The sequence below is a fragment of the Anguilla anguilla genome, chromosome 7 (genome assembly GCF_013347855.1).
Source record: "Anguilla anguilla isolate fAngAng1 chromosome 7, fAngAng1.pri, whole genome shotgun sequence".
Taxonomy (NCBI): Eukaryota; Metazoa; Chordata; class Actinopteri; order Anguilliformes; family Anguillidae; genus Anguilla; species Anguilla anguilla.
Genome location: NC_049207.1, coordinates 10,391,016 through 10,408,103, shown reverse-complemented (window position 1 = coordinate 10,408,103; position 17,088 = coordinate 10,391,016). Strand labels below are relative to the sequence as shown.

Here is a 17,088-nt window from a genome sequence, read left to right as displayed (position 1 = left end):
GAAGTCTGAAATGTGATTCAGGTACTTCTAAAAATGATCTTAATCTTGGATTTTAAACACCAGAGACAGACAACAGAAATGTTCATTGAATTAAATGTATTATTATTATTATTATTATTATTATTATTATTTTGTGCAAATCCAACTGCTATTCAGTGTGCTGCTCTCAAACAGCAATTCATAGCGTATTAGTATTATTTAAATATTGCGTGGCTGCATGAATGGACAGCATTTCCATATATGTGCCATCGGGGTTTAAGGTACCTGAGCTGTTTCATGTGGAACCCTGCTGGTTTTGGCTTCAGTTTATCTGTCTTTTTATGGCAGTGAATTGCAGAAAGCCTATGATCACCTGGTATGATGGCCTTCAAAAACAGGATCAAAGAAGAGGAAACTCTCTAAAAAGACTGTTTGCCTTTTCTGTTGCACAAAAAGTTCTCTATTTCATTCTCGTCTTCTCAGTAAACCCGAATCAATTATGGTTTGTTCCAAATAAACTAACCTGCATCATGCTGCCTGTCAAGCATTCCTTTTTTCTCAGGTTTAAAGAACCATAAATGGATAAACCGGTGTTTGTTGAAGGTTGGTAGTGTTGTAGCCTGTTAAAAATAACTCTATTTACCTAATTTTGAACGTAGCCTGCACTGTGCAGTATAATTTTACAAGTTCATTTTAGTAATCCCCTCTCAAAACATGTGCTTTTACATTCTCTTCTTGTTTATTCTAACTGAAACCATTGTCAAAGAGTAAAATAGAATTGAAATGCATTATGAGTCATACATACTTTTAGAAAAGTGTCATTAATTGTACATTTTTAGGGACAACATTACTAATGAGGTTTAGTGTTCCAGAAACCCTAACCTGAAAATGTACTGGTATTTCTTAGACAACAGAGGCATTCATTTGTTGATTTTCATTTTCTGTGGGTGTGTGTGTGAGAAAGAGAGAGAAAGATAGAGTGAGAGTCATAGTTTCATTCCTACAGTGTGCATTGCATGATATTCATTTGAAAACGTACATGATGCTCTGTACTGCAAATGAAAGTGAGAGAATAATCCTGGCAGGTGCTCAGCAGTCAAACATTCATCTTGACAAAACTTAGCAATGTAGCATGTACTGGTCAACACTGGGATACTGGGGCAGTGTTTCTTATCCAGCTGATTGACTGACAGTAACCTCTTAGTGAGGAAGAGGCAGGACAAGAGGGCGGAGTCTCTGTCTTAAAAGACAGGTCCCTACCTCTCCACAGCTCTGTGGGTCACTGACTGCACACCACTCACAAGACCGGGAACCTCAGGCCAGACCAAAACCAGGCACAACTTCACTTTGAAAAGAATCGGAAACACCAGGGACTGGATCAGAACACAGCTGCAGAGTGAGGATGAGATCTGCTTTGACACTGTTCCTCATAGGCTGGGGTGTTCTGGCCCAAGAGAACTGGATCCAGAGGACCATGACGTGTGGCACGCACTGCTCTCAGGTATTGAATTTTATCTTCATTATCATTATTTTATTGACAAAGAGCAGTACAAGATTATAGCCAGCAGCATTAAAAAAAAAAAAAAATAAATAAAATAAAAGATTTATTTATTTATTTATTTAAAATTTACTATTGCAGGTAATAACCATAATGAAAATACATTCATGGTGTTATAATTATGATTATAACTGCAGGTGTATTATTTACTTATACCGTACACTTAACTGTGTTCAGTTCACATGCATTCACTTGACTCCAGCAATGCTGGCAAATGCTTACTTAAACCTATATGCGTGGTCGGTCACTAGCGATTCTCATGTATACAGGAGCTGTACCCTGTGCTTCGCAGGTGGCTGATGTGTTGTGTGCTGACTACCTGTGCTGGCTAGAACACCTGGCAGCAGGGGTGGTCCATTTGTCATGTGAATCTGTGTTTAGAATCATACCACAGAAGACTCAGGGTACGTAGTAAAATGCCCAGTATTAATTCAACTCTAACAGGGTTTGTACGAGTCCACTAGACTAGTAATAATCTCTGTAAGAGTTGATTAAACAGTGAATATTTCACTGTGCAGATATTCTGGGCGACGAAGATGAAAGACAGTGACAATAAATGGCTTAATAGGTGGGAAAATATTATCATCTACCATTTGGTTTATCATTTCACTGAATACAGTGGATTTGATGTACCAGGTGATCGACAATAAAACTTTAGTCACACTCTATTTAACTTGTTGAACGTGATAAATAATTAATGAGATTATGCATAACATTATTTATTGTTTATTTATTATTTCCCTTCTGCAACTAAGAGAACATATCTTCCTGCTATTTCTGGCAAGAAAAAAAATCCATGAACATGATCTCTTGAATCATCTTAACTGTCGTTGCGCAGTCACGGGGAATCCTTGTTCATCTTCAGTATTGGTGTGTGTGGCTGCACGAACACGCAGGCAGCAAGGCAGCCAATGACAATCTGTGAAAGTGTGTCTGAGAGAGAGAGAGAGAGGACAGAGAGAGAGGGAAGGGGGCCACAGAGAGAGAGAGAGAGAGAGAGAGAGAGAGAGAGTGAGGGAGAAAATTTGGCCAATACTGGAGCAGCAAGACAAATAAGGATATGTAATAATACCATTAAATTCAATCTGTGAATGAATTAAAGCAGGAAGTTCCTGTTATAGTTTGGGAAACCCCTGGTATTCTCCCAACCAATACATTGCAGTCATTTCCTCCTTCGGTTTCACAACTCATTTAGCTTTAAACAAATGGCAGCATGTGTTTACTGAATTTCGCTGTTGTCTTTTGTGGCTTTGGTTCAAGAACGCGCAGCCAGTCACTGCTAACATAAATTTTTGTCCTCTTATCCGGGGCAGGGGCTCCACTGCAACGCAAGACCCCACTGTGAGTAGACATTCCTTTTGCTGTCCTTTGACCCTTCACAGGCTTCTTACATTGCAACGTTGTGATTAGTTTCCTAAATATGTCTGTGAGTAGTCAGGTTTGGTCAGTGGTCTCAGGCCGCGTGGGATTTTTCAGTAGAAAGACAGTGAATGACGTATGGTTGGGCAACTGATTTCATCCTATATCATGGTTTCGCCACACTTCCGCTGCTGAAGAGATAATCATTCCTGGAGAGACTTTCAACAAACACAGCAGAGGAAAAAAAAAAAACTTGGATGAATGTCAGGATGTCGTAGAATGATGGGCTCTTTGAACTTTATGGTTAGTCGTTTGTTACCTGCGGGTAACAAACGTTTCCCGTGCTAGTGACTCAGCTGTGCCCTGAACTGATATTGCTTACAGGTATCAATAACAGGTACTACATGGCGGGAAACAGGTACTACATCACTAATCTGAGAAACAGATTAGAAGTCATAAGCACCAAAATATTTTCAAGGGACTGGAATTCAGACACATTTATCGGTGAATAGAAGTGACGACAGCCTCACATAACTTTGAAATGGGTGTAGGGCGGGGCGTCCTTATAGTTAAACCGCCGAGACACTTTGGCTTAACTTAAAAAAATGTGTTGTTGTTCATGCATCCGCAAACATCACACAGCAGTCAACAGTCATTGAAGTTCTGCCAATAAACGGTGTGCAGTTATCGCATACATACACATTTCCCCACGTACACAGACCAGAGTTAAACGCAATACTCCTTAGCTGCTGGTTCTAGCACTCTCCAGAGATTATTTTGCATTGTATGGATTTAATCGTATGGACAAACAACTAACCTGGATGTCAGATGTATGGAGTGTAATTATGATGACAATAAGTCTGCAGAAATAAAGGGAAATATTTCTATAATGGCAGTGTAATTGTTTACCTCACATAGCATTTCTTAAGATGCCAATATCTTCCACTATCCTACCATACATAGTATATCCTATTCCAACCTGATACCCCCACTCCCCCCTAGTCCTGCTGATGTGTTTTGTCCTGCACCCCCTACCCCCCCCCCCCCCCCCCAATTGCAGTCACCCTGGCTCCCTGTAAACGAAGCCAAGCGCTAATCAACAGCACTGTCTTACACAACCTGAAGGTCTCCACAGTGATGAAGTGTGAAAAGAAGCAGAATTGCTCTCTGCATCTCAAAGTCACGGCCACTGTACAGATCAATGGTATGTATCTCACTCTGCTGCGTTTGTCGTTGTTTCCGGCTATGAATATGCAAATATAATTTTATAGCATTAGGAGACCTATTTGTGTTCTGGGTGAGAAGTAAAACTGAGATCCTGACTTTCTGTGGTCATTAAAGATACCTAAACCTCCCTTCATCCAATTGACTATGCAATTATTTGCACTACCTAATCCAGCCCTCATCTAATTGACTATACAATCCCTACGCAATCCTCCCGTCACATTATTGCCGTTATAATCCCTTGCACAAATTTTCAGCTTCTCAGCTGACCCGGTTAAAAAAAGTAATAGATGAGCATACAAACAAACATATAAATAAATATCTGGTTTGCCTAGTTTGCCATTTATTCTGAACATAACAACCCAGGACATCAGGTCAAATTGCATTCTTGCCTAGTTGTACCACATATTTCATCACATCAATTTCATCAATCTACCAATAGCACCACTCTGTAGTGATATATAATATAGTGATACACATTGATTTTACAGCTTTGAGGGTCAGTACATATCCACCACCTCCACCAAGTGATGTCATTCCATAATTCTGAGGGGAAATATATGCAGTGATACAGTCGGGTGAGGTATCTGCAGAAATGGAACATACAAAAGGATTATTATGTATTTCATTCTTTCCAGTTCTGGACAAAATGGTAAAATATAAAAGTGTATATCCTGCACTTAGGACAGAATAAATATTGTGATTAAAAGTTAAGATTAAAAGTGCTGTGACGCAATTATGCTTGAACTTCTAGACACGTATGATGGCTGGGGGCCTTACTATTCCAAAGGAGGTGTATCCCATTGAAGGAGAATCAGTCCAACCAGTTAACTGGAGTTAGTTAATTCAATAGCTACCCAAAAGTGGATGTTTAATGACTGTTTTTCTTCCAGTTAATTTTTCCAGTATTCCTTACAACAAGTGTTGCTTTTCATTCGACGCAGGGCTGTTGCGCAGAAAGACCCCTGGACGTGACCTAACCTCCCTCTTTTGATTCCCACAGCACCATCAGCGCGTTATCCTCACCCCACAGACTGTTGAAATCCTCCTTATTTTTTCCGCCTTTGCCTCCACTTCGCACGAAATTCACAGGAACGTAACCGCGGCTGACTTGTGTTCCTCAGAGCTCCTGCGTGGCGTGTCCGTCTGCACGGCCTCCCCCAGCATGCTGGAGCACTGCAGGGTCGTGACCTTCCCCAGAAAGGCCAGAGAGAGACTCGCGGGACAGCTGGTACCCATCCACTCCCATCTCTATCACCTCTATACTCACACAGTAGACAGTGGAAATATTTATAACGATGTCAGATAGACCGTGTGAACTGCAGCTGTATGCTGTTTGTAGGTGGAGGTGCAGGACGATTGCGTGATTGAAGTGAGCCCCAGCCAGAATGTTCAAGTAACGCTCAGAACATTCCCTGACTACTGCGACATGACGCTGTCTCGAGCGTACCGCGTTCAAGGTGAGGAGTTTGGGCCTGTGCGCGTCTGCTCGTATGCGCGTGCCTGTTTTTGACTGCCTGTGTGTGTGTGTGTGTGTGTGTGTGTGTATGGGCTTTCTTGTGTGTGTGTGTGTGTGTGTGTATGTGGATGTGCTTACTTGTGTGTGCGTGTGTGCATTTGCATGTCCACGTCTGCATGTCTATGTGTGTGTTTGTGTGTGCACGGTATGTTACCTGTGTATAGGCTTGTGCTAGACAAACATTAGTCTGGTGTTAAAGTCGTTTCTCTCAGGGTTACTGTTATGAGCGATGGCTGAAAACACCTCTGCAAATCCTCCCTGCTCATGCCCAGGGGTTTCATAATGCACGTGTCCTTTCAGCCAAAAACCCAAACTGGAAACAGAATGTACAGCAGGACACTGTCCACCTAAACATCACGTAGAGCTCTCAGCTGACAAGAGCACGCTGAAGAGGGAGTTACTATTGACTGTTACGCCATAACATATACTTTATTGGACATTTTTATTATTATTGTTATTGTTTAATTCGATTACTTTCATTTTTATTTTGGGATAATCCCTTGAACTATATTGATTTTTGATGAAAAGTTATAATGACATGGTGTGTATTGTATATGAATTGTGTGAGCTGTACCGCTACAGATCTCTCTCAGTTTTTACTGATAGGGCAATAAAGCATCTTCATCTTGATCTATAATGAAACTATGAGTCATTGTCATAAATGAGTCTCTCCTTCTCATTCCAGGCTGCGACAATGCAGACTTAAGGAGCCATGTCCCATCATGCATCAGTGAGTCTCCTCTGTTACAGTTACAATTACATGCAGGCTGACAACTAGACCTTTCATAACTACAAGGCAGTCACTTAGGTGGTGCTTCTCGGTATTTTAATTTTATTTTCTTAGTATTTACTCAATGACCACATATTTACCTGGTGAATACCCAGTGGACTGTAAAAGGAAGCATTGCAAAATATCTTCCATCACACGCAAAAACTGTACGGGCCAATAAAAAGCATTCAAAACAAAAATTATTTTTGAAATGACTCCAGAAAGCGAACCGTCTCTTTAAGCGTTATGTCCCGCCTTTTCGGACAGCCGGAAAGCTAGCATACGCCGTGGACATGGACAGACGGGAGATATCGGTGAGAGTGTCGGACATGCTGGAGGACAGAAATTACCACCTGAGACTGTGCCACCGATGGGACATCTGCAGCGGGACTGAGGCCTACACGCTGGTGAGACACTCGGCACGTCTTCTCAAACTGGCCGGACACCGGCCGTTTGTCTCATTTACCGTGCAGCGCTGACACGCGGAGTTTTATTCATTAACCCTGGCGAGGCATAGCTTTTCACTCATTCTCGCTCGCGACACACAGAGCCTATTTACACAAGAAGTTTGGCACATGAAGTTTGGCAAATAAAATATGAGGAAACTAACCATGAAAGATGAAATTATATTTCTAAAAGACCAAATCACCCCTTCTAATTAGTGGTTTCAGTTATTTCAGCCGCACCCATTATTTACACTATAATCTATAAAATCGAGCTCACAGAAATTAAAATTGGCAAACAAATATTGGCAGTAGAATGGGTCATACTGACGAGCTCAGTGACTTTCAATGCGGCATTGTCATAGGATGCCGCCTTTCAAACAAGTCAGTTTGAAATTTCTGCCCTGCTAGAGCTGTCCCAGTCAACTGTAAGTGCTGTTATTGTGAAGTGGAAAGGTATGGGAGCAACAACTACTCAGCCTCAAAGCGGTGTAGGAGGAACATTGGTCTGGGGCTGATTTTCATGATTTGGGCTAGGCCCTTTAGTTCCAGTGAAGGGAAACTTAATGCTACAGCATGCAATGACATTCTAGAGAATTGTGCGCTTACAACTTAGTGGCAACAGATTTGGGGAGACCTTTTCCTGTTTCAGCATGACAATGCCCTCATGCACAAAGCAAGGTCCATAAAAAATGGTTTGCTGAGTTTGGTGGGGAAGAACTTGACTGGCCTGCTTGGAGCCCTGACCTCTACCTCATCAAACACCTTTGAGATGAATTGGTATGCCGACTGCAAGCCAGGCCTTATGCCCAACACCAGTGCCACAACCTCACTAATGCTCTTGTGGCCGAATGGAAGAAAATTCCCACAGCCATGTTCCAAAAGAGAGGAGGCTGTTATAGCAGCAAAAGGTGGTCCAACTCTATATTAGCGTCCATGATTTTGGAACGAGATGTTTAACAAGTACATATAGATGTGATGTTCAGATTTGTACGTACTTTTGGAAATGTAGTGTAGTAAAGAGGTAACTAGCAAAAGCATTGCATTACTAGTTTCCAGAACTTTCATTTGTCTACCTTTCTGTCCAAAATATGTATCCTTAGTTTGGCTAACAAATGCGGTCATCGTGGCGAACCTATCAGATAGGACATCTCTTCTCAAAATCTCTTATATCTCATCTACACACACGACTTGCTATATGACAGTGCATTTATGAGATAAACAGAAAAATAAAGTGGAACTGTGACCCTAGCCAGTCAACTATGACGCAACCAACCACATGATATTTGTATGCACTAATTGCAGACGAGAGGAGGTCTGCGAAATTGTGAAGTTTGTGCTGGGGGCTTGTGCACACACCGTGCACACATATATTGTGCCATACAAAACACTGTGTCTTGTTTGTCTCAGTTCCCTTTTGAGTATACTGGCACCTGAAGTGATAATCACTGATTTGCAATCAACCAAATCAAACAGAGCACAAGAAAATGGGGCCAGGCCATTGTTAGCTAATGACTATGTCTGCTTCTTGTTTCATGTCCCATGACACACACTTCTAGTATATCACAAGATGAATGTTTCACAATGAAATTATTCTGATAATCTGTAATACAGTTACTGAGAATTTCCTACCACTGTTTATATATCATTTTATGCTTGGCAGAAAACTGCATCAATGAAATCAGATCTGACGACATTCTGATGATGCCCGGAGCTTAGTTATGACATCTTGTGCATGTGTGTGTGTGTGCGCGTGCATGTGTGTTTGCTGTTATCGCAGCTCAGAAGGGAGGACCCCTTCAAGAATGCCACACTTCGGTTCTTCTCTCCGCTGCCTTGTCTGTGCATTGAGGTGAGACTGTCGCTCCTCTTAGTTACTGACTGTAAAGTGGTGATGAATAAAACATGTTCTAATGATTGTTCTAATGATGCTGTTTCATAGGGTTGGACATCCATGGTCGATGCTCCTAGGATTCAAGTCTGCCCGTTCAAAAACCGTGAGTTACTACTACTACTACTACTACTACTAATAATAATAATAATGGATATTTGTGTACAGCTCTCTCCCATACCCTCTATCAATCAACATTAGGAATGTAGTTACTGAAATATCTTGAACTGTTTTGTATTTACCCCGAAGAATGAACTAAGAGCACCTAAGTATTTACATTTAAAGCATCAATCCGATTCTCTCACAGACAAAACTGTAGGCTATGAACTAAAACCATAAACACAATTAACACACCACACTGCTTGAGAAAAATGCAGATGTAATATACCACTTGATGACGATGTAAATGCAGCTCATTGCATGGTGACCACGGTGATTTCTCCCTCAGGCACAGAGGAGCTGTGGTCAGGGGTGACCTTTGACTCAGAAAAGGGGGCGCTGTCCTGGGAACCAGGGTGTCCAGTCAAGGCAGTGATCACACTGTGCCAGAGAGAGGGAGAGAGTGACTGTGAGGACCTGGCCAATTCCACTCAGACCACTGGCAGAAAAAAGGTCAGGCGCTCACTGTTTGCATTTCATGCTTCTCCAAATTTGATTTCCTCTTATGACAATGATCTTTATGCCGCATCAGAAGCTCTGTGAAACTGTCTTCGTGTACGTGTTTACCTTTGCCTCAGGTGACATACGCTAGAGTGGATCCACACCCAAAGCTGTGCATGAAGGTAAATAAGTTTCCTGTCACAGATCACGAGCAATGAAATAATCCAATTGTTTCCATGATGCTTCTGTTTTGCATTCGCAAAACAAACCAGGAAGTTCCACTTTCCCTGGTATTCAAAAACAAAAATGCATTGATATGAGGGTACGAATCGTCGCAGACTGAAACCAAATGGGATACAATTAGCTGCGTTCCACCAGGGTCAAGTGGGTTTAATCTAGCCAGTCATGCGGTTGTATCTCTCCCACTCATTGAGTGGGTTCATGCAATAACAACGTTTCAGTTGAGCTGATTTGGATATCAGAGAAAAGAACTAGACTGTAACGGGTGTCCGTTTTTTACTATACGTGCCAAGCAGCCTCCCTTACCCAGGCTGAGCTACACTGCTTACATGAGTCGGATTGTCCCTTTATGAAGCTGAGGCTGAATTGTTGAAATCTTGTGGTTATGTCAAGTTGCCAAACTGTTTAACACACAGTGCTGTCCCAGTGAGAATATTACTTGTTGTATGGAGTTGTATGGAGTTCTGATAGAGTGCTGTTCTTTCACAGTTCACTACAGATGCAGGATCCTGGATTAAATGTCCATTTTCTGACAGGAATTTCCTTGGTAATTTATCCTTACCGACTGTCATAATTACATATAATAACTTTGGTTATTTATTAGCTTTTTGATTGTTTTTGAATTACACAAATATTCTTTTAGAATGGGACCTAATGATGACAGAAGGGCAAGGCCAGCCCCAAGCCACCTTAACATCTCGGATCAGAACCAAGCTTTCCCTGCAAGTGTGCCAGAACGGCCAGCCCCTGGAGTGCGGAGAAATCACCTCTGTCACTGTGGTAATAATAATAATAATAATAATAATAATAATAATAATAATAATAATAATAATAATAACAACAACAACAATATTAATAATCAACATTTTCCCTGTCTTCAAGGAGAAGATGAGCCCTGTACCTGTCAATCTAACGGGAGACATATGCCAGCCTGACGTCTGCATCCGTGTAAGTGGGCTGCTGACGTCTGCGGCTGCATTTCTTTGGGGGCTCTGGTATTCTAAGACTGACTCTACTCGTATGTTTCCTTTCCACAGGTAAGGAGGGCTGATGTGCAGTTTTCCACCCATGTTCTTCAGTGCCACTTGCAGTGCAGTGAGTGCAGTTACACGTCCAGCTAAACAAGCTGATTAACTGAACCGTGATATGATGACACACATCACCAATGGCTCCCGCCATTCGGGCTCTTGTATCTCTCTGAGCTGAAGAATAAATCTTAAGGGTGTCGCCAGAGTGACAGTGTAGTGTCGTAGCATTTGACTTACATTGCAGGGAAAAGGACATTTTCGGGGTGCGCATCTGGTTAAGGCCTTTCTTCGACAATACAATTAACAGTTGTAAGGGCCTGTCAAGTTGTCTTACCAATATGAAGTGTAGCACCTGGAGATCCATCGAGACGTACAATTAGCTGTAGCGGCATCCAGTGAGCGAGGGTTTTTGGCCACCAGAGTAATCCCTCGCCGCACACTAGTGACCATTCTGGTTAGTTGGGACCTTACTGAACCTGTACCCCTGTGTCATTTATTAAAGCGTGGAGTTCAGCAATGCTCTACCTCAAATGATCTTGCGTGCAGATTTGCACACTGAAAAGGTCTGGGTGGCCTGCTTCACTGTTTCTCACGGCGCACATTGGTTCACACGTAAATCAAAGAAAAAGGGCGCACCGCTATTTTAAAAAATTATATTTACCGAGCAAATAAAGTCACCACAATGTTGGTAATTTGAACTTCCTCAGGGTGCAGGTCGAATGACTGAAACATTGCGGTGACTTTATTTGCTCGGTAAATATAATTTTTAAATTGTGTTGCACTATTTGTATTTGATTTACATGTCATATTGGAAATGCCTCTCCTGGGCAGCACCTACGGATAACTTAATGGTGCGCAATAAGGATTGACATAAGATAACACATTGGTCCACACCCTACTGAACTGTTGAAAAAACTGCAGGAATGGAAAAGGTCAGCAACTGGTGATCGCCATTCCAAAGTAGTGATTAAAAGAGGAAAAAGTGAATTGATTGCTTGATCTGAAACTTGATCTGAAATTTAATAACCAACAAAATTATTATACATGAACACAGCTTATGGCAAGTTATGAAACGAGTTGTGTGTGACTGAGGTTTCAGGACTAGCTATGAATGCCATTGTGTCACGTTATTAGAAAAAAGTACTGCATTTGAAGCCAATCCCCCTTCAGTAAAATTGTAAAATTAACTCTCTCACACACAGGTATGTTTACATCCACATTTGATTGCTCTGCTTGTGCAAATGACATGCACTAGGCAAACAACCTTATGCAAGTCATGATGATCAACTAGCTCTGTGTGTTGCAGTAGCTCTCATGTAATCTACAGCTAACAAAAGCTTATTGGGTTAGCGCTGACCTTCTATTGTGCTGCCTGTGTGCAGCTGCTAACTTCTGCATGCGGGCGTTATGGCAGGTTTCTTTCTATTCATCACATTATTCTTTGTCTCCTATGGACGTGCCTTCAGCCAGGAATAGACAGTACCTCTGCAGGGCTGATTGGATATTCGTGTCGGCCTTCACCTTTGTGACGCTAATGATCATTGCAGGGCTCGCGGGAAACATCATGCTAACAGGTACCTTCATTGTTGTTTTGCCTTTAAGAGTTCATTTTAATTTAATTTACAGGGGGAAACTTTGAGAGTGACACGAGCAGCAGTACGCCTATTTGAGTGGGAATATGACAGGATTATATGTATGCACGGATTAAACAGATAGATAGATTAGACATGTGAAGTTACAGGCATTGTTGGGCAGGGGTGGGATTTCAAAGCTGATGGTGTGACAGAGCTTGATTAATGTGCCTCTATGTGTGTGTGTGTCTGTGTCTGTGTGTGAATTTATCCAGTTTATCAGAAGAGACAAGCAAACAGAAGACATGCCCGCTATCATCAGTACGAACATACGGCAGGTAAATCTTAACTGATGCTTCACAGGGAGCACAGGGCAAGAGCACACTGTGGTTGACACAGGGGACCATGTTTTTTAGTGATTCAACCGTTCGCTGTGGTTACTCTCCTGGCTGCTGACAGGGAGGACCACGCCCAGCAGTCCACTAGGGATCCGGAGAAACTACCGCTCGGTTTGGACGGGTCTGTTACACTTACTGATTCAAATACGGAGCATGGTCAACAGTCCCTCTCTGAGGGACCCCTGCAGGTCTCCTGAGATTCTCTTGCGGTCGAAAGGTTAAAACCCACATCTGAGCCAGCTTGCTGAAGGCCATTACGGAAGGCTGATGGTTTGCATGTAATATTAGGCCTAGCCTATGGTAAAATTGCCAGTGTCAGATATGACTACGCAACCATGACGCTCCCCGGGGTGCCTCCTGTGCTGACGTCCATCCCTCTGGAACAACTAGGAGAACTTTTGCCCTAGATCCACAGCCTTGCACGCAAGGCATCCACGAGACCGGCGACTCCCGTTCCGACACATTTCTGGCATTTTTTTCAGAACTCTCCCAACTTCAAAAGCCAATTTAAATGTGAATTTACCGTGTGCTGACTTCTGTCCGTGGAAGTCAAGACATTAAGTTAAGAATTTAAAGAAGTTGACAGAAGTTGTAGCTCTGCCTGGGTTTTCCTCATAGCAGGTGCTTTGCTGTACTACACACCTCTGCAGCCAGGTTCCCCTGTATTCATATGCACTTTTTTCCATAATGTAGCCTGCGTTTGTGTCCTCAGTTAAAAATGCTACTACTGTAATTCTTCTGATATAATGTGATGTAATCTATAATTGAATGGATTATATATAATTAATATACAGTACCAGTCAAAAGTTTGGACACACCTACTCAGAGAAGGGGTTTTCTTTATTTTACTAATTTCCACATTTTAGAATAATATTCAAGTCATCAAAACTTGAGCCTGGAGGTGTGTTTTGGGTCATTGTCCTGTTGAAAAACAAATGACGGCCCAACTAAGTGCAAACCAGATGGAATATTGTGTCGCTGCAGAATGCTGTGGTAGCCATGTTGATTAAGTTACCTTCAATTCAATGAAAACTACTTGCTGGGGATGCATTTCAAAAAACATTTTTTTTTTTTTTTAAGTAAAATTTTAGTTTTGTAAATACATTCATACATAGGCATCAACTTCACTATTTATATTTGTCTAAGAAACTAATTTCAAGCATTTCAGCATAAGCCTTTAGATCAAAATGTCTTTAAGATCATGAGAAACATACATTCAGTCAGGTGTGTCCAAACCTTTGACTGGTACTGTATATATAGATTAATATATAAAGTACATATGTTATTGTGGTATGAACAGTATGTCATGTTATTTATCTAGTGAATAAGTGCTCCAGGATGCATTTTAAAGGTAATGTTTTACGTGCTATCCAGTACTGAGCCGGACATTTGTCTAGGTTGGTCATTCGGACGGAGTGTAGCACAGTGGGTAAGGAACTGGGCTTGTAACCGAAAAGTCGTAGGTTCCATTCCCGGGTAAGGACACTGCCGTTGTACCCTTGAGCAAGGTACTTAACCGGAATTGCTTCAGTATATATCCAGCTGTATAAATGGATACAATGTAAAATGCTATGTAAAAGTTGTGTAAGTCGCTCTGGATAAGAGCATCTGCTAAATGCCTGTAATGTAATGTGTTGAATATGCTATTAAAACAGTAAGGAACTGAGACTTCACACTGCCAAACCCACGATTGTTCTGAATGTTACATTAGACAGCTTGTTCTGTATATGCACTGAAATACATATTATTCTTTTTATTTATTGTGTTTTAAATTGTGCCTTACTTCCTCCATTTCATTTCAGTCTTACTGTATTGTATGCTTTAAACTTGGCCAGATTATTGTGCATGATCTACTGCATTGTGTATGCTTGTTGTTGTTACAGCTGGTCTCTGGACCAAAGTTGTTGTACACTTGCATAATTTTATTCCTTAAGTGTTTTAACACAGTGTAGGTTAACTCATTGTCATTGCTATGTCTTTGAACTCTACACATGGTCTAGTATCACCAGGTGAACACACTTTCATCACTTAGGAGCTCATTGATTTCACTTATCAGTCTATGATTTAATGAACTGAAAACAACAATGTAATAGGAACCTCTGAATTGTTTTCAATATAGCTCATTACCACAGGATGGACATCAGTATCCTTGGTAAAACTTTTGATGGCTGTGGTTATAATCAGCCTATTCAAAGACATACATGAAAACAGTCATTTCAAAAAATGATAAAAACAAACAAAGAAACAAAACAAAAAAAACCCCACACATCTCTGTCCATCAGAGAGTCCAGTAAAGTTTTAAGTGTCCACTATGGAGGATGATGGTACCGACCCCTTCTCACTAATTGATCTGACAGATTAAAAGAGCAGAGACATGAATATTATCCCTCAGTATCATTTCTCAAAGTAAGAATAACTACTGTCTACACTCACTGGATTATTTTCACTAACTGTGCCAAAGGTCTGTACAGAGTTGAGTTAAAAGGCCTGTAAATTTCCTGCTCCTGCAACTTGGAATGATCTTCAAAGATGTTTCAAATACAGGAGCTCATTACTTGAAATGAATTTCAAGCTAAGGTTAAAGACCTGGAATTCATCACAGTCCAGGACTGTCATTGTGCCTTTTACTTTAACATTAAAAATGTATCACTTTAAATGGTTTATGTTTGTCATTGTCAGCAGGGCGGAAGCTGCTTTCTTGGCCAGGTCTCTCTAGCAAAAAAGAAAATTATGAAATAAAAATGGGTACATAAAAATGTTAATTAAAAACATATGGAACGCGTGGCTAATTTGATATAATGTTGCATTAAGAGGGCAAATAATTCAGTAAACATTAAAAGTATCTTAATTACAAATAGTAATACCTCATTAGAATTCAACTGTGGCAATTACGGTTGGAATGAAAACCAGCATACGTAGTAGGCCCAATCAAGACCAAAATCGTAAAACCCCTGATTTACGCGGTAACCAATTATCTTAGCCAGACGTCTCAAACTCTGGTCCGGTAGGGCCGCAGTGTCTGCAGGTTTTTGTCATTTCTTTCAATCTGCAGCCAGTTTAGGCCTGGGAAACAAGCCATGTGGACTCCTTTGCCAATAAATGACTTCAATTAATCACTTAAGTGCTGAAACACACTGAAAAGCAGCAGACACTGCAGCCCTCCAAGACTGGAGCCTGACACGTCTGATTTAAGAAGACGTGGAAAACACACTGTGATAGAGCTCCAGGACCGAGTTTGGCAATCACCGCAATTGATGATCATCAAACACACCCAACAATATTCCCTTCCGCAATTAATTTTTGCTTGTTAATACATTCTATTGGTTATATTCACAGATTGCAGTAATACTTCAATCCAGTGTATTCGTATAACAATGGCTCACAAATACGTTAGTATTAGGTCTTGATATCAGTGATATGATAAGCAAAAATCCGAAAATAGGTACTATCAGAACGGCATTCCCTTACCACTACAAGACAAAAAAATAACACAATATAGACTACTGGATCTCCATATATTTAAATATATATTTTGTTAAATAATTGTTCTGATCAGAGATTGGGAACCGTTAGTATGTGAGGTTATTTCCTGGTCTATTCCTGTTGGTAAAATTTACTTAGCGCATCAACTAATCGATACTGAGAACAGCTGCTGTGGTGTTTCAGACTCGGCCTTAATAACGAGAAGGAACTTCTTTGGAGTTACTTTGCAAGAGAGGAAAACGCAACGCTTTCCTTTTTTGCATACATACTATTGTTTCGTGCACGTGAACTAAGGGCGGTTCAAACGTGTTATCGCCTTACCTCGGAGACGCTGGCGTTCACATCACTGACATATAAGCTTTCATAATGTGATGACGACAGCGATGAAAACGAAGCGACGCAAATCATCAGCCGCGTATAGGAACATTTTGTGTAGCCAAATGAGTTTGCAGAAATGCAGCCCGTAAGAGGAAGAGAGAACACAGTTCAGGTGACGCTGTGACGCTTTCACTGCCACAATGATATCTGTTAAGGGAATTACTGTCAGTGAGATAAGGGGAACTAGCTAAAAATGATGCTTCCTCTTGACAGTAAATTAATTATCAAAGCGACTGTTTCCGTATTTTTAGTTTTTATTCGAGATTGGAATTCGCCTAAATAACGAACATGGGTTGCAAATTATGAAATGTTCAGTTTTAATTCCACATTTTGAGAAACCAAATAAAGAATCAAATGCCCTACAGGGTGATATTAACACTAACCTATGTGAATTGTTACTGGACTTACTGAAGTCCAGTGTTTAGATGCAAATAATCAGCTGTGTCTCACTATAAAGTCGAATAAACTGGCAAGAAATTAAATAATATTGAATATACCTTTAAAATAACCTAGACGTTAATGGAGTCATTATGGCCGTGCAATAAATAAATACATAAGGAAGCAGTCGTTCCTCAGGTCGAAGAAGGGCCTTACCAAATAACGACATTAAAGCTGTTACACCCCACCATACATTTAAAACTCTGATGT

General features: G+C 41.0%; 1 protein-coding gene and 1 long non-coding RNA gene across 3 annotated transcripts; one reads left to right on the top strand and one right to left on the bottom strand.

Moving 5' to 3' along the window:
* The first annotated feature begins 1,260 nt into the window (after positions 1 to 1,260).
* Positions 1,261 to 13,067, top strand: il17rel (interleukin 17 receptor E-like). Of its 2 annotated transcripts, none has more exons than XM_035424872.1 (17): positions 1,261 to 1,480; positions 2,851 to 2,878; positions 3,957 to 4,100; positions 5,245 to 5,351; positions 5,463 to 5,580; positions 6,325 to 6,369; positions 6,676 to 6,815; positions 8,632 to 8,703; positions 8,794 to 8,848; positions 9,191 to 9,354; positions 9,480 to 9,524; positions 10,072 to 10,129; positions 10,226 to 10,362; positions 10,465 to 10,530; positions 10,620 to 10,677; positions 12,081 to 12,184; positions 12,457 to 13,067. In XM_035424872.1, the coding sequence occupies exons 1-16, from the start codon at positions 1,382 to 1,384 to the stop codon at positions 12,137 to 12,139; spliced, it is 1,395 nt and encodes a 464-aa protein (XP_035280763.1). In that variant the 5' UTR covers positions 1,261 to 1,381; the 3' UTR covers positions 12,140 to 12,184; positions 12,457 to 13,067. The 2 variants fall into 2 exon arrangements, with proteins under 2 accessions (XP_035280763.1, XP_035280762.1); XM_035424871.1 differs by having other exon boundaries at positions 12,077 to 12,184.
* Positions 1,636 to 16,565, bottom strand: LOC118231229. The gene is made up of 3 exons (XR_004766024.1): positions 16,384 to 16,565; positions 9,131 to 9,282; positions 1,636 to 2,470 (listed from the first exon to the last, which is right to left on the bottom strand). It is a non-coding gene; the product is annotated as an uncharacterized LOC118231229 (long non-coding RNA).
* Between the last annotated feature and the right edge of the window lie 523 nt (positions 16,566 to 17,088).

Excerpts from the sequence above, each read along its gene's own strand:
- il17rel (XM_035424871.1), top strand. The coding sequence starts at position 1,382 with ATGAGATCTGCTTTGACACTGTTCCTCATAGGCTGGGGTGTTCTGGCC. Across the intron at positions 2,879-3,956 it reads CTGCAACGCAAGACCCCACT|TCACCCTGGCTCCCTGTAAA; the intron begins GTGAGTAGACAT and ends CCCCAATTGCAG. Across the intron at positions 9,355-9,479 it reads AGACCACTGGCAGAAAAAAG|GTGACATACGCTAGAGTGGA; the intron begins GTCAGGCGCTCA and ends CCTTTGCCTCAG.